Source organism: Pipistrellus hanaki, assembly GCF_964339955.1.
Source record: "Pipistrellus hanaki genome assembly, chromosome: X".
Taxonomy (NCBI): domain Eukaryota; kingdom Metazoa; phylum Chordata; class Mammalia; order Chiroptera; family Vespertilionidae; genus Pipistrellus; species Pipistrellus hanaki.
This window is the reverse complement of record NC_140524.1, coordinates 48,427,708-48,445,919: the sequence shown is the minus strand read 5'-3', so window position 1 is coordinate 48,445,919 and position 18,212 is coordinate 48,427,708. Positions and strand designations below refer to the sequence as shown.

At 37.9% G+C, this 18,212-nt stretch overlaps 1 protein-coding gene across 5 annotated transcripts in view; it reads right to left on the bottom strand.

The window, feature by feature from the left end:
* Window positions 1-18,212, bottom strand: part of MORC4 (MORC family CW-type zinc finger 4) — a 737,287-nt gene that overhangs the window by 701,401 nt on the left and 17,674 nt on the right. For 4 of the 5 annotated variants that reach the window (XM_084870446.1, XM_084870449.1, XM_084870448.1 and 1 more), the window contains 3 exons: window positions 13,572-13,704; window positions 13,124-13,252; window positions 1,154-1,273 (listed from right to left, as the gene is read on the bottom strand). In XM_084870446.1, the coding sequence (XP_084726572.1) occupies window positions 1,154-1,273; window positions 13,124-13,252; window positions 13,572-13,704 (382 nt within the window). The remainder of the gene's footprint in view (window positions 1-1,153; window positions 1,274-13,123; window positions 13,253-13,571; window positions 13,705-18,212) is intronic. The other variant, XM_084870447.1, reaches the window with a different exon arrangement.

Here is an 18,212-nt window from a genome sequence, read left to right as displayed (position 1 = left end):
CTAGGCTATTCTAAGGTTTATAGCCATCTCTACTTCTCCCACACTACCTTCATTTTCTTCTGTTTTATACTGCCATATGATTTCATTTGAACAAAAAATGACACTGCTTAAAAAAAATCAAACTTATATACTACTGTTCTAGGGAACACAATCCAAACTTCCTCTAAAAAAATTTAAGGATGCTATGTAATTATCATGCTCTATTAAAATAAACAAGTAGGCCACTAATCAATTACTAACATGAGTCAGATTTGCAGTGTTATTAATTACAAGTTGATACAAGATATTTTTTGGATTAAAAATATTTTTTACTCTTTAATGGAAGGAATTGAGTCAAGATGTAGTTAGACAAGCATACAAACATGAATTGTATAAAAATGATATAGCAAAGAAAATCAGCATAGACTGAAAACTATTCTGGGTCTAATATAAGTTTGTCCTACTGTTAAATATAAAGCAGTTTGTCATTCTTTGTACTTTAGCAGTCTTATCTATAAAATAGAAATGAATGGAATTGTGGCTATTTCTACTTTAAATTGTAATTAAAATATTAAAGATGATGGTAATATTTGTATAGTTCAGTTTATAAAATATTTTCACATAATTTATCCCATTTAAATCTTTCAACCTTTTAAGCATTAGGTAGGCAGAGCAGGTAAAATTATTATTGTGGTTCCCATTCTACAGGTAAGAAATTGAGCCTCAGATAAATTAAGCAATTAGGTTGCATAGCTTGTAAGTAGAAAAGCCAGGTCTCAAATCCTGGCCATCATCCACTAAATTTTATTCATTTTCCACTATGCTGTATTGTCTCCCCAAGAATATATAAAAAGCTACCTTCAACACTAATAGACTTATACACATGGCAGAGTTCTGGTGTTCTCATTCTATTTCTTATTAACATTCACCTAGAAAATGCATTCAGCAAAGTTTCCGTGTTGATTAGTATCTAAGAGGAATGAGAAATAGAATTTTTTAACACAAGATGGCTCACTGGTAACATTGAATTCCAGGATAATATTTAATAACCATTATAAGATGGGAGTAAAAGTCATTAATAATATAATGTCAAACATTTAAATTAGTTATGTTAATTAAATTTTAAATCCTCTTCCCACTTTTTTCAGTCTTCTATGAAAAAAAAATCACTCACCTTCACTTGGCATCCCACCTTTTCAAAGGGCTTTATGAGTCGGTTGTTGTGATACATCATTATTCCAAACTGGTTATTATTCTTGCAAGAGAACCCAAAAGTTATTTTCACCTGCTTATTCTGAAAAAAAAAATCATTAAGGAGACAAACACCAGGAACTTTGGCAGAAAAAAAGCTTGCAATCTATTACAGCAAAGAACATCGGATATAAATTGGTGCAACATTTCTAAAGGGCATTTTAAAAAGCTGTAGTAGTAACTTTACAAATATTCTTAACCTTTGACCAAGTGGTTCTCTTTCTAGGAATCCTACAGAAAAGTCAAGGAAGCCCATAAAGGTTTATGTTACAGATTTATCAATTAGTTATAATGGCAAAAAAACATAACTAATTTAAATGTTTGACATTAAGAAAATGATTAGATAAATGTTGGTATATCCACACTGTCTATTATGTAGCTTTAAAATTATGTCCTTGAAAAACATTTTGTAATATTAGAAAATGTTCTGAGTATAATAACAAGCATTACCTAAAAATAATTATATACAAACATATACATAGAAAAGACTGTAAGAATGTATACCAAAATGCCAGCAGTGATTTAAAAAATTACAAATAATCAAAATGATTCTTAACATTTGCTAGTGGCTCAATTTTCTGCTAGTTCTCCCAGGTTCTCATAAGAGTTGTAAATAATACAACACAAATCTAAACAATTAAAATTAAAAGTGTAAGTCCTGCTAATCATGTGAAACAATGACAACAAAGCATGAAGAATCAAATAACTTTTAAATGTAAAGGATAGTCCTGTTGTAACATATACCATAGGACGAAGTTAACAAGCTTGTATAGATGAAATAAAGACAACTAATTATTATATACAAAAAAATGAATAATGATGAGTTTTTAACAAGTCTGATTTGATTTAGAAAGAAAGGTAAGAGAGTGAAAAAGATAAAGGGGAGAAAAAGTAACTAAGATTTTCATTAAAACAAATACTAACAAGAAATTTTCATATCCTAATTAGTTAAATAAAATTTATTTTTGTTACTTTTTTATTTAAATTCTTTATTGTTTAAAATATTACATATGTCTCCTTTTTCCCCCATTGACCTATCCCAAGGCACTCCCAGCCCCCAACACATGCCCTCATCCCCTACTGTCTCTGTCCTTTGTTAAGGTTATATGCATGCATACAAGTCCTTTGATTGATCACTCCCCCTTACCCCCACCCTCCTCTACCTTCCCTCTGAGATTTGATGGTCTGGATTTATTTTTGTTCATCAGTTTATGTTGTTCATTATATTCCAGAAACCAGTGAGATTATGTGATATTTATCTTTCTCCAAGTGGTTTATTTCATGTAGCATAATACTCTCCAGGTCCATCCATGCTGTTTCGAATGGTAAGAGTTCTTTCTTTTTTTACAGCAGCATAGTATTCCATTGTGTAATTGTATCACCATTTTTAAATCCACTAATCTGCTAATGGGCACTCAGACTGTTTCCAAATCTTAGCTATTGTAAATTGTGCTGCTATGAACATAGGAGTGCATATATCCTTCATGACTGGTGCTTCTGATTCCTTGGGATATATTCCTAGAAGTGGGATCACTGGGTCAAATAAGAGTTCCATTTTTAATTTTTTGAGGCAACACCATACTGTTTGCCACAGTCTGTATTCCTACCAAGAGTGAATGAGGGTTCCTTTTTCTCCACATCCTCTCCAGCACTTGTCTTTTGTTGATTTGCTGATGATAGCCATTCTGACAGGTGAGAGATGATACCTAATTGTCATTTTGATTTGCATCTCTCAGATAATTAGTGACTCTGAGCCTGTTTTCATGTCTCTTCGCCTTCTGTATGTCCACTTTCAAAAAGTGTCTATTTAGATCCTTTGGCCATTTTTTGATCAGATTGTTTATCTTCCTTTTGTTAAGTGTATGAATTCCCTATACATTTTGGAGATTAAACCCTTATTGGATATATCATTGGCAAATATGTTCTCCCATGAAGTGGGCTCTCTTCTTTTGTTGATGGTTTCTTTTGCTGTGCAGAAGCTTTTAATTTTATTCTAGTCCCATTTGTTTATTTTCTCCTTAGTTTCCATTGTCCTAGGAGCTGTATCAGTAAAGATATTGATAGAATATACTAGTATGTCAGATATTTTGCTGCCTATGGATTCTTCTAAGATCTTTATGATTTGCTATCTTATGTTTAAGTCCTTTATCCATTTTGAGTTTATATTTGTGTATGGTATAAGTTGGTGGTCTAGTTTAATTTTTTTTTGCATGTATCTGTCTAATTTTCCCAACACCATTTATTGAAGAGACTGTCTTGACTCCATTGTATGCTCTTGCCTTTTTAAAATTATATATTTATTGATCTCAGAGCAGAAGGGGAGAGAGAAACATCAATAAGAGAGAATCATTTACTGGCTGCCTCCTGCACATCCCCTACTGAGGATTGAGCCACAACCCAGGCATGTGCCCAGAATCTAACCTGTGACCCTTTAGTCCGCAGGCTGATGTGCTAGCCCCTGAGCTAAACTGGTTAGGGCTGCTCTTGCCTTCTTTGTCAAATATTGAGCATAATGGCTTGGATGAATTTATGGGTTCTCTGTTTTGTTCCATTGGTCTATATATCTGTTCCTGTGTCGGGACGAGGCAGTTTTGAGAACAGTGGCTTTTTAATTTAGCTTGATATCTGGTATTGTGATCCTTCCAACTTCATTTTTCTTTCTCAGGATTGTTGCAGCTATTTGGGTCATTTTTTATTACATATGAATTTTTGGAATGTTTTCTCTCGGTCTGTGAAATACGTTATTGGAATTTTAATGGGGATTGCATTGAATCTATAGAGTACTTTGGGTAGTATGGACATTTTAATAATGTTGAGTTTACCAATCCATTAACACAATATATTCTTCCACTTGTTTGTTTTTCTCTCTCTCTTTTTTTCAACATCCTATAGTTTTCCGAGTACAGGTTTTTTACCTCCTTAGTTAAATTTATTCCTATGTATCTTAGTTTTTGTTGTTGTTGTTGTTGCAGTGGTAAATGGGATGATTTTATTAGTTTCTCTTTCTGTGAGTTCATTATTGGTGTATAAAAAGGCCATAGATTTCTGGGTGTTCATTTTGTGTCCTGCTACATTTCCAATTTCATTTTTAAGCCTAGTAGTTTTTTGATGGAGTCTTTAGGGCTTTCTATGTACAATATCATGTCATCTGGGAATAATTGCAGTTTTACTTCTTTCCCCATTTGGATGCCTTTTATTTCTTCTTCTTGTCTTACACTATGGCTAACACTTCCCATATTATGTTGAACAAGAGTGGTGAAAGTGGGCATCCCTGTCTTGTTCCTGTTCTCAGGGGAAATGGTTTTTTTGTTTTTTGTTTTTTGCCCATTGAGCATGATGTTGGCTGTAGGTTTATCAGTAAGGTTTTTATTATGTTGAGGTATGATCCCTCTACTTCCACTTTGCTGAGAGTTTTTATCAAGAAAGGGTGTTGGATTTTGTAAAATGCTTTTTATGCATCAATTTATATGATTATGTGACTTTTGTCTCTGAATTTGTTTATGTGGTGTATCATATTTATTGACATTTATTTATTGTACCATCCTTAAATCCCCAGAATAAATCCCACTTGGTCATGGTGTAAGATATTTCTCTGTAATGCTGTGTTCAATTTGCTAGAATTTTGTTGAGGATTTTAGCATCTATGTTCATCAGGGACATTAGCCTATAATTCCCTTTCTTTGTAGTTTATTTTTCTGCTTGGGGATTAGAGTAATGCTGGCCTCAAAGAGCTTGGAATTGTTCCTTCCTCTTGAATTTTTTGAAATAGTCTAAGGAGGGTTTTAGTTTTACTTTGAATGTTTGGTAAAACTCCCTGGTGAAGCCATCCAGACCAGAGATTTGTTTGCTGGAAGGTTTTTCATTATTTGCTGCAATTTCATCGGTAGTTATCAGCCTATTCAGATTTTTTATTTTTCCTGATTGAGTTTTTGAAAGCTTGTATTTTTCTAGGAATATGTCAATTTCATCAAAGTTGTCCAGTATGTTGAAGTAGAATTGTTCGCAGTAAATTTTTTACAATCCTTTGTATGTCCGTGGGGTTGTTTGTTACTTCACCTTTTTCATTTCTGATTTTATTTGGATCCTCTCTGCTTCTTGGTGAACTTGGCTAGAGGTTCATCAACCTTGTTTAGCCTTTCAAAGAACCAGCTCTTAGTTTTATTGATCCTTTGCTCTCTATGTCATTTATTTCTGCTCTGATATTATTTCCTTCCTTCTACTTACTCTGGGCTTTTCTTATTGCTCTCTTTCTCATTCAGTAATTTGTAGGGTTAGATAATTTATTACCAGCTTTTCTTGTTTTTTGTGTGTTTTTTTTTAGGTAACCTGTAAAGCTATGAACTTTCCTCTAAAGACTGCTTTCACTGTATCCCATAGATTTTGGATTGTTGTGTTTTCATTGTCATTTGTTTCCAGGATGTTTTTAACTTCTTCTTTTATCTCTTTGGTAATCCAATCATCCTATATAAAAAAGAGGTAATATGCAAATTGACCATCACACCCTTACACAAGATGGCCACCCCATGTGGTCACAAATTGGCCACCACAAGAAGGCCGATAGGAGGGCAGTTGTGGACGTTTAGGTCAGCAGAGGAGGGCAGTTGTGGATAACCAGGCCAGCAGGGGAGGGAAGTTGGGGGTGACTGGGCCTGTAGGGGAGGAAGGGCAGTTGGGGGCAACCAGGTATGCAGGGGAGGGCAAATAGGGGTGACCAAACTGGCACTGGCAGGCAGTTGGGGGGATCAGGCCTGTAGGAGAGGGCAGTTCGGGGGGGGGGTGTGACTAGGCCTGCAGAGGAGGGCACTTTGGGGGGACCAGGCCTGCAGGAGAGGGCAATTAGGGGTGACTGGGTCAGCAGTAACTCTCTTTCTTGCAGACTTTAAGATTCTCTTTTGCCTGGACAGTGTGGCTCAGTGATTGAGCATCGACCTTTGAACCAGGAGGTCACAGGTTCAATTCCCAGTCAGGGCACATGCCTGGGTTGCGGGCTCAATTGCCAGTACAGGTCGTGCAGGAGGCAGCCAATCCATGGTTCTCTCTCATCATGGATGTTTCTATCTTGCTCCCTCTCCCCTCCTCTCTGAAATCAATAAAAATACATTTTTTTTAAAAAAAAAAAGATTCTCTCTTTGTTGTTCACATTTACCATTGTAATTACGGTGTGTCTTGGGGTGGGTCTTTTGGGGTTCATCTTGTTTGGGACTCCTTGTGCTTGAGTGACTTTTTTCTTCCCCAAGTCCAGGATGTTTTTTGTAATTATTTCTTCAAACAGGTTTTCTAATCCTTACTCCTCTTCTTTTCTTCTGGCATCATTATTATAAAGATGTTGCTTCGTTTCATGTTGTCCCAAACCTCCCTTAAACTTTCCTCCTGCTAATTTTTTTTCTCCAATTGATGTATAGATTGGGTAACTTTTTCTACCCTGTCTTCTAACTCACATATTCAGTACTCCGCTTCTAGTCTGCTGTTGAAACCTCCCATTATGTTTTTTTTTAATAATAAACCTTTATTGTTCAGATTATTACAGGTTTTCCTCCACCCCCCATAGCTCCCCTCCACCTGATTCCCCACCCCAACCCATGCCCTTTCCCCTGCTACTGTCTTCATCCATAGGTGTAAGATTTTTGTCCAATCTCTTCCCACACCCCTCAGACCTCCTTCCCCCTGAGAATTGTCAGTCCACTCTCTTTCTATGTCCCTGATTCTATTATATCACCAGTCCATTCTGTTCTTCAGATTTTTTATTCACTTGATTTTTAGATTCACTTGTTGGTAGGTATGTATTTGATGTCTTTTTGTTGTTAATAAATTTTACCTTTATCTTTTTCTTCTTCTTCCTCTTCTTAAAGAATACCCTTCAGCATTTCATGTAATCATGGTTTGGTGGTGATGAACTCTTTGTTTTTTCTTGTCTGTGAAGCTCTTTGTCTGACCTTCAATTCTGAATGATAGCTTTGCTGGGTAATCTTGGTTATAGGTTCTTGCTAGTCATCACTTTGAATATTTCTTGTCACTCCCTTCTGACTTGCATAGTTTCTGTTGAGAAATCAGCTGACAGTCGTATGGGTGTTCCCTTCTAGGTAACTAACTCTTTTACTTCTTTCAAGATTCTCTCTTTGTCTTTTGCTCTTGGCATTTTAATTATGATGTGTCTTGGTGTGGTCCTCTTTGGATTCTTTTCTTTGGGGTTCTGTGGGCTTCCTGGAATTGCAAGGCTATTTCTTTCACCAGGTAGGGAAAGTTTTCTGTCATTATTTCTTTCAATAGGCCTTCAATATCCTGCTCTCTTTCTTCTTCTGGCACCCCAAAAATCCGGATGTTGGTACACTCAAAGCCATCACAGAGGCTCCTTACACTATCCTCACACTTTTGGATTCTTCTTTCTTTCTGCCTCTCTGGTTGGGTGTTTTTTGCTTCCTCATATTCCAGATCATTGGTTTGACTCTTGGGGTACAGTTGAGTTTCTGTATATTCTTTATTTCAGACAGTGTATGCTTAATTTCTGACTGGTCCTTTTCCATTTTGTTGGCATTCTCATTAAGGTCCTTGAATGTCTCACTAAGCTTCTTGGAGGTCTCATCAAGTTTCTCAAAGGTTTTCAGAAGATTCTTGAGTAACCTTATAAATGTGATTCTGAATTCTGTGTCTTCCAGTAGTTTAATTTCCTTCATCTCTCCCATTGGTGACATGCTTCTGTGTCTCAGCATTTTGGTTGCCTCCCTGTGTTGATGGAGTGGCTTTATGTGGTCGGTGACCTATAGGGGCCAGTAGCTCAGCCTCCCCAATCACCTGATGTGTTCGCTCTTGGTACATCCCTTTGTGGGCTGAGTGCAAAGTATTGGTGTAATTAAGCCTTGATTGCTGTTGATACACTGGGAGGAATTGACCTCCAGGCCAATTGGCTGTGAGGATCTGCTATGTCTATAAAAGAAGAACTGTTGTGCTGGATACGTGCCTTGTTTCAGTGGGGCTTTGGTGCTCACTGAGTCCATCTCCCGAATGTGTAACTTATAGGTGTGAAGAGTTGAAACTGACCACTAGGAACACTGGCTTCTGCATCTCCAATGGGGTACACTTCAGCTACTGAGTCAACCCTGCAGGAGCTACAGCAAGAACCACAGTACTCTCCTCCCTGCTTGGAGCTTGGAGGCTTTGGAACTGTCTGCACCAGGTTGCAAGTTTGCTAGATTAAACTGCAGTAGAGATGGCCATTCATATGCAAAAGCTGCTGCTTGGAGCTTGGGTGTGTTTGTAGACTGTGTGGGGTGGAGTCTCAGGGTAGAGTCTCAATGTGTCTCTAGTTTAGGGCATGGCTAACAGTGATGGCTGCCCATCAGCCATTTCTGCCTCTCCAACCACGTCCCCACGTCTCCCCGAGTCTCGCGCCCCTGCAGAGCAAATAATTATTCTTGCACGCAGCTCTGTAAGCAAGCCACCTTCACTTTCCGACTCGATGGCAGACAGTCTAGCTTCTCTCCAGAAAATGGATTTCAGAGAGATTGGGAGATTGTCTCTCTTTGGGTTGAAGAAAGCAATGCCCGCCCCCAGCCAGGATCCGCTACCAGCCCATATCATACATGCGCTCCCCTACCTTAGTTTTTCAGTGCTTGTGCCATGAATGCTCCTTTCTCTTTCAGTCTAGTTGTAGAGGTTCCTTTCAGCCAGCTTTCTCATGGTTTTGGGTGATAGATGTTTTGTCTTTTAGTTGTAGTTTTGAATTGTTGTGCATGGCAGCAGTTTAGGTATGTTTACCTACACCGCCATCTTCTCCTTTCCTGTTTTTTTTGTTTGTTTGGTTTTTTTTTAATTGTAGCCATATCAAACTTCATTTCTTCTTGGTTCTCACATATGTTGTTGATTTTCTTGTCCAGTCTGTTTAGGAACTTTATGAGCCTTACTCTGAACTTGCTGACATATTGGTTGCCTCCATTTCATTTAGTTCCTTTTCTGGTGGTTCCTCTTTTCATTTTTTTTTTTTTTTTTGGGGGGGGGGGCGCGTTGCTTCTTTGTCTCCCCATTTTTGCTGTCTCTTTCTGGCCCTGGGCTCCCTGCTTGGGGTTTGAGGTTGAAGACACTATCAGGGCAATGATCTTGAAAATCGTTAGTCCAGAGGCTGGGTCTGGCTTGAGTCTCACACCTTTATTGTCTCTGCTCTGTGTTGTATCCCCTTCTCCCATGGATCTCGTCCCTCAGTTGTCTGCTTCAGATGCTTGGAGTGGTGGAAGCACGTGCACAGTTCCTCTGGTGTGTGACTTTCTGTAAGGACCCAGAGCCCTTTGGCATACAATTCGCCTCGTGGCCCTGGCATCCATGGCAGGGTGGTACCCTAGGACCCTCTGGCAGTGCACTTGCAGTGTGATCCCTGGCTGGGCATACCAGATTGCCCTGTGACTCCTGGCAGCAGTCTCCTGTGGCCTGATTGGGGCACATGCTGGGTTGCTCCGGTTAGCCCTGGCGGGACTGTCCTTGGAACTGGGGTGGAGCAGGTGTGAGTTGCTCTGAGTTGCACAATCAGAGTTCTCCTGTGGCCTGATGTGGTGTTCACACTGGGTTGCTCCGGGTCTCCCAGCAGCAGGTCCCAGGGCTCAAGGTAGAGTGGGTGCCAGGTGGCTCCAGTCAGACTGGCATCATGGTTCTGGGACCTGGGGTGAGGGTGGGGCACAGGGGTACCCCAGGTTTGCACTCACTGCAGGGTCCTGGAGCCAGATCCTGGGTCACTGGGTTCTGGAAGGCTGGTGAGGAGGTCTGGTGTGGAAGGTCATTCTGGCAAGCACTCACTGCAGACATTGGGAGCCTGCTGGGAGGTACTGTTCCGTTCACTGCCAGGGCATGGTAGTGGTTCCATGTGGGTTATGGCTGGCAAGTGGCCTTCCCTAGTTATCCTCTGCCCTTCCTTATTGAAAATTGCCTCTTTAGCTGTTCCTAATTTGTTAATTCGGGTGGATGTTCTCCAATTTAGTTGCTTTTCCAGCCTGGCCCCAGGAGAAGGTGTGAGACATTTCTGCCTATTCGGCTGCCATTTTGAAATTCTTTCTTACTATTTTTTAAAATGATATCAACATCCCCCTCTAAATAACAAGCTATTGCATAAACCCAAGTGGCAAATGAGCCAGGTATGAGAAAACACAGTAATGTCTGGTTCAGAACATAAAATGTTCTGGACTCCAGAAGCTCAAATCACACCACAAGTAAGACCCTATACAAATGAAAAAATAAAAGGACAAAACTCACCCAAACATACTCAAACTCTACATCATAAAATTAACATTTTAAAGATAAAGATTGTCAAATACTTTTTTTCTATGCTATACTTTTAAAATTCTAAATTATGAGAAGGGAGTACACAGGGGTAAAAGGTTCTCCAAATTAGTATAAAGAGAGGACAAGAAGGGGAAAGAGGCCTGCACTAATAGAGGAATAAATAAACCAGCATCAGTGATCTTATCTCTCAGTGACATTGGGGGAAATGTTATTAGGAGTTTAATTTTATTCATGTCTATAGTGAATTTTATTTGAATATTTTTTGTTGTTTTTTTAAAATACATTTTTATTGATTTCAGAGAGGAAGGACGAGAGAGAGAAAGATAGAAACATCAATGATGAGAGAGAATCACTGATCAGCTACTTCCTTCACACGCCCCACTTGAGTCTGAGCCTGAAACCTGGACATGTGTCTTGACCGAGAATCGAACCGTGACCTCCTATTTCATAGGTGGATGCTCAACCACTGTACCTTGCCAGCCAGGCTCTATAGTGAATTTGTTTAGCTCACATTCTATTAGTGTGAGTAACTAGTTTAATGAGGACAGGTAAGAAGAGTTAAGGTACAAATAGAATGCATAGGAGTCACCCTAATAAAAACCCATAAAAGAAGTTGGTACAACAATGTGACACATCTTTAAAGACTAGCTAGAAAACAATTCTTTAGACTGACTCTGTTAAGCTTATGACACTGATATTCTAGCCTACATATAGGGATATAACTATAATAATTTACCTATAGATGCTTACAGTGCTACCTCTGGCTTTGTTAAATTGTGCTTTTTCAGGGCTTTAAAAAGAACTTCCCCAATATACAATGTATTTCCAAAAAAGAGAGAATCAATCATCTTAGAGCAGTGTTTCCCAAACTTTTGACATATGTGTACCCCTTCTATAATTTTCGTAATGCTGAGTACCCCTCGTACTCATGAAAACGTAGAATTAGGTGCAGATAAGCACAGTGCAGCGCATATCCCCACCAAACTCTGGTGCAATGCCTACCCCCACCAAACTCTTCCCGTACCCCTGGGGGTATGCATATCACACTTTGGGAAACACTGTCTTAGAGTAACAACCATATAGCTTTTTAAAAAGAAACAACAATTTCTAATTTTTGGTCAGGGGAAGAAAGACAAAACAAGATAAATAACACCTTTGATAAAGTAAACAGAGTGTGTTTCTTTGTCCAAGAACTGTGTTTAGCTACTAGAAAACACCGTAAATTACAAGAGTAATTATTCATGATTTCTTATGATTTCTCAACCTTTCAAATACTTTTTTACCCAAAAAGCCATCAACAAGGTTAGACCTAATTTTCTCAAGTGTCTGAAATCCATTCCTAGTGCAGTGGGAGGGGGGTTAGATGTGAAAATGAGTAATTATTTCTCTGAGTGGCTGCCATTATGAGAAGTAGAAGGAAATCCAAGTTAAACCTGTTACAGATTTATCTCACTCCAAAAAATCAACCTTAAATTCCCACTCTCCTAACTTCCATCTACATAAGTATGAACTTGTCATGACAAAAGTTCATGTTATGAGTCCTAGCCAGTTTTGGCTTTGTGGAGATAGCGTTGGCCTCTGAACTGAAGGGTCCCAGGTTTGATTCTAGTCAAGGGCACATGCCCAGGTTGCAGGCTCGATCCCCAGTAGGGGACATGAAGGAGGCAGCCAATCAATGATTCTTTCTCATCATTAGTATTTCTATCTCCCTCTCCCTTCCTCTCTGAAATCAATAAAAATATTTTTAAAATTTCATGCTGTCCAAAACATTAACAAGTTCTAGTCAATATTTTGCTTATTTCAATCAATCTATATATATAAAGCCTAATATGCAAATTATCTCCATGGCAGTTTGACCAGGAGACTGATTGCTCACTATGACATGCACTGACAAGGGGGCAGTACAGAATAAAGGAAAGCCCTGGCCAGCAGCCAGAAGGGCCCAATAGGCACTGATCACCAGCCATGTCTAGGGACCCTACCCGTGCATGAATTTCATGCACCAGGCCTCTAGTGTTATAAAATCCCAATATAAACCAAATGGTGTGGACCTTAAAGCAGAGTATCAAACCTGGCTATTCACTAGAATCAGCTTAGAATTTTAAAATAAAAAATATTATTAAAAAAAGAGATTTCAGAATCTACTTAATCAGAAGCTCCAAAGTCTCAGATTCTGTATTATAACCATTTTCAGGTGGTTTCTGACAACAACAACAAAAAATAGACAGATTGGCAACTAAGAAACAGAGTAGCCTTTGCCAGTTTTTCTCAATGGTTAGAATATTGGTCCTGAAACCAAAGGGTCTCAGGTTTGATTCCCAGTCAAGGACATGTACCTTGTTTGCAGGCTTCATCCCCCAGGTAAGGCATGTGGGGGAAGCAACTAATCAATGTGAGATGTTTCTCTCTCTCTCTCCTCCCTCACATCCACTCTCTCTAAAAAAAAAAAAAAAAATCAATGGGAAAACAACTTCCAGTGAGGATTTTTTTTTTAAATAGAGTACATTGTAATAGGATTTATATTATAACATATATTTTTTAATTAGAAAAGTAAAGTTTTTTGTTTTTCTGTGCCAACTTTGAAATCTAATCCTGAAATGAAGAGATAAATGTCATGTAGTTGTAAGGATACTGTGAAGGTAGGTTTATATATATCATATGCTACATTCGCCAGGCTCTTGGCAATCATCTGGGTAGTCACCTTCTTTTGACGCAGAAAAATTTTCATTCTTGGCTTCATATACAGAATACCACAAAATGCCTATGGAACAGTGAAGGGAAAGTTATTATATGATGTAACTAATTCTACTAACATCCCCTTTAAACACTGCTAGCAACTGAGGTCTATTCTGGGTAAGGATTTGGCTCAGTTCCATACCATGTTATACTATGTGAACTACCATACTAAGGTGGTATTGAATCTATTCACTAAACACTTTTGGTGGAGCCAGTGAAAAGGAGTCCTAACACCGGGCTAAAAGACTGTAATCTCTATATAACTAAAGAGATATTGTTATATAGATTTTCATGTTACAGGAAATCTTACCTCTCATTGTTGAAGAAAAACCATTCTTACTCACCCGTAAAGAATACTCTGTTTCTGGCAGTTCAGAAGTAACACCACCAGTCTCTTTTTCTTCTGTGCCAAAGTCTGATACCAGGATATCATATTGATCTGTATCAAAGTCCAACTCAGACTTTCCATCTTTATTTCTGAGTAAAAGAGACAAGTACCAATCTAACAAAATCTGGTTCCAAAGGACAAAAATGCACTAGGAACCCAAGAGAAAAGAAACAATATGAGCCCAAACTCAGATACCTATTTTTTCCCCTGACTACCAGTACTGAATTACACAATACTCAGTTTGAAGATCACACAATATTTAGGCTATTTCCATTCTAAACAAATCTAATATGCATTAAGAGGTGGTAATGCCAAGTATAGAAGGAAAGAAAAAAGAAAAGTGTGTATGTATGTGATCTGATCAAGCAATTGGATGTCAGTTATCCTCAAAGAAGGACCTTATAATAGATCCCAACCTTCTGGGTATTGTTGTGTAGGTCATTCAACATCATATTTCCTTACTGAATAAATAGATGAATCAAACCTACTTTTTCTCATTTTAACAATTGTGTAAGGACTAATGAGATTTTCACAGATCTTATCTTACTTCTAAGGGAAAATGGTTATTTGCTAGTGCTCTAGAACAGTGTTTTTCAACCTTTTTTGGGCAAAGGCACACTTGTTTCATGAAAAAAATCACGAGGCACACCACCATTAGAAAATGTTAAAAAATTTAACTCTGTGCCTACATTGACTATATATAAAGTAATTCTCTTGAATAGGAATCAAATAAACACAAAGAAAGTATTTTATAATTACTTTATTATGAAATATTAAGTAAACAAAATAGTGAAAAATTATAAAATTCTTGTCTTGTCTGCACCTACAGCACACCAGGCAACATCTCGCGGCACACTAGTGTGCCGCGGAACAGCGGTTGAAAAACGCTGCTCTAGAATATCATTTATGGAATTATCATTTAAATATAATAGTACTCATATTCCTTTCATAATTCCTTTTTCTCATAATCATTTTGGGTCACTTAGCTGTGGTTCATTCCAAGACTCTGAGTTATATAACTAACAACTGCCAGAGAAAAAAGCTAAAACCCATTTTATTCCTGATGGGTTATAGAGAAAACATATAAATCAGAACAAAATTTGTTCTGTGCAACAGTATCATCCCCAAATATTCTCAAATAGAAAGTGAAGGAGAGGGATGGAAAGGAAAGGTAGGTTGGTTGCATGACTAAACGAATAAAATTGAAAACTATTCCTGACTCTCAGAGCTACCTCAAAGCTCTAGTGATACCTCCCTTCATTCAGGCTTTGCAAGCTCAGAGCTGCTGTGGTGACAGTCTTCTAGGCTGGACAAAAGCCATTATGGCATGTAGTTTTTATAAAGCCCATGTCATTATAATAGTATATTCTGGATTTTCCTGGATAATCCTGATTCTTGCTACCCCATCCCACTCTAACACAACTTTGAGGAGGTTCCCTGTCCTTGCCCTTCACCATTCACCATCCAAGGAAAAAAGGTCTGGAGAAACGTTTTTTAAAATTGGGTAATGCTGCATACTATATTGCTCTTATATATTTCCAATGCATATTGCAATAACATTAGCCTCTGAGAAGTCCTGCAATAAAACATCATGGTAAACTTTAAGCCAGCTTTTCCTAAAGTTATATGACCATGGAATCCTGTATTTACGTGACACCTACTACTATATGGTTGACAATGTACAATGAAAAAGTCTGCTTAATGTATTTAAATCACTATAAATACCTCAGGAAAATGATCCTTTATAATACAAATTATATTATTTGACGTTTTCCCAGTAGGACAAAAGAAAATCGAAATTACTAGTGTGAAAAACCTCTTTACTTTTTGTTTTTTTAGTTGAAAGTACTCTATACAAACCAGCATAGTGTGTGTTTTTTTAATTTACTGATGGTTTTAAAAGAGGGTGTAGAGGGAATTAGACAGAGGAAAACATCAATTTGTTGTTCCACTTATTAAGGTAATTGCTTCTTGTATGTGCCCTGACCGGGGACAGAACTCGCAACCTTAGTGTATGAGGACAATGCTCTAACCAACTGAGCTACCTGGCCAGGGCAAGTATGTTTTTTTATGTAAGTTTAACCCAGCTAAGAAAGGAAGTGAAATACTTGACTTAAGGATAAAAATAAATATACCTGATACCCTGTTCTATTAAACATAAAATAACACCTCTATTTTATATATATATATATATTTTTTTAGTTTTTAGTGGACATTTAACTGTATTCCATTTGACATGACTAGGTTAAACAAATGACATAATCTAGCATATTTCTAGGTTTTCTTATTAGCTCTTAAAACATAACCAGAAGCCAGCCTCATTATAGTTCAAATTTATTTGCTTCAAAGAGTTTTCTACTTCTAATTCAGTTTCTCTAAACCACTAATACAGAGGTCTTTATTTTTAAATATTGTGTTGTGCTTTGTTAATTAACCTTATGTCTCTTTTTCTTTTATTCCCTTTTTACTGAATTTATTGGGTGACAATGGTTAACAAAATTATACAGGTTTCAGGTACACAATTCCACTTCACATCATCTGTACCATGTATTGTGTGTTCACTGCCTCAAGTCAAGTCTTCATCCATCACCATTTATCCCCGATATACCCTTCTCCAGCTCCACCCCTCTGCCATAGTCACCACACTGTTGTCCATGTCCATTAGTTTTTTCTTCTTTGCTCAACCCCTCCAACCCCAACCCAGCTTCCCAACCTCCCTTCTGACGGCTGTCAGCCTGGTCTTTATTTAAGTATCTGTCTCTATTTTGCTTACTCGTTCATTTTTTCATTAGATTCCACATATGAGTGAAATCATGTGGTACTTATCTTACTGGCTTATTTCACTTAGCATAATGCTCTCCAGGTCTACCTATGCTGTCGCTAAGGGTAATATTTCCTTCTTTTAACAGCTGAGTAGTATTCCACTGTGTACTAGTAAATGTACCATAGCTGCTTTATCCACTCATCCACTGATGGACCCTTAGGCTGCTTCCAAATGTTGGCTATTGTAAATACGCTGCAATGAACATAGGGATGCATATATTCTTTTGAATTAGTATTTTGGGTTTCTTCAGATGAATTCCCCAAAGTGGAATCGCTGTATCATGAGGCAGTTCCATTTTTAATGTTTCAAGGTAATTCCATACTACTTTCCATTGTGGCTGCACCAGTCTGCATTCCCACCAAAAGGGCATGAGGGTTCCCTTTTCTCCACATCCTCCACAGCACTTGGGGTTTGTTGATTTATTGATAATAACCATTCTGACATGTGTGTGGTGATATCTCTTTGTAGTTTTAATTTGCATTTGTTGATGATTAGTGATTTTGAGCATTTGTTCATATGCCTCTTGATCATCTGAATATCCTCTTTGGAAAAAGTGTCTATTCAGGTCCTGTGCCTTTCCCCACCCCACCCCACCCTCCCCTTTTTTTTTTTTTTTTTTTTTTTTTTTTGAGACTGGGAAAGGAAAGATGAAGTCCTGTCTTGGAAAGGTCAAACACAATCAAGAAGCAAAACAGTCATCAGGAGACAAATCAGATGTCTCTGTTCTGTAGGGAGACTACTGCTGCCCCACAAATGAAGGAATACTAGTCCCTCTCGATGTTAATGACAGAATTACACCCCAGCCCTTGAGTTCGGCTAATAAGGAATTCAGAGCCAAGAACTCAAATACAAGCAAAAGTTTATTGAGAAAGTCATAGAGGTAGAAGAAGTGCACCAGCTGGGCTGTATGACTTAGAAAACACGTTATAGAGGCAAAGGAAGGACCCTTGGAGCTTAGGAGAAAGAAAGCAAAATAAACATGCCTGAGGGAAGAGGGGGAAAGGCATGCTCCAACAGAGTGTGCCCTGGAAAGGATAGGGAGAGCACATCCGGCACCCATTTTTAAATTGGATAGTTTATTCTTTTGGTGTCGAGTTTTATGAGTTCTTTATAAATTTTGGATATTAACCCCTTATCAGATGTATTCAGCAAGAATGTTCTCCCATTCAGTGGGTTCTCTTCATTTTGTTCACATTTTCCATTGCTGAGCAAAACTTTTCAGTTTGATGTAGTCCCATTTGTTTATCTTATTTTTTTTATCCCTTGAGATATATCAGGAAAAAAAATATTGCTACAAGAAATGTCCGAGATTTTACTGCCTATGTTTCCACCTCCCTCCCCCTAGGAGTTTTATGGTCTCACGACTTACATTTAAGTCTTTTTATCCATTTTGAGTTTATCCTTGTGTATGTTGTAAAAAGGTGGTCTAGTTTTATATCTGTCCAATTTTCCCAACACCATTTACTGAATAGACTATCTTTATGCCATTGTATGTTTTGCTTCCTTTGTAAAATATTAATTTACTATAACGGCATGGGTTTATTTCCTGGCTCTCTATTCTGTTCCCTTGACTTCTATAGATGTTTTTATGCCAGTACCATACTGTTTTTATTATTTTGGCCTTGTAATAGTTTGCTATCAGGTAGTGTGATTCCTCCAAATTTGTTCTTCTTTCTCAAGATTGCTATGGCTATTCAGGATCTGTGATATGTCATTGGTATTTTAATAAGAATTGCATTGAGTCTAAAAATTGCTTTAGGTATTATGGACATT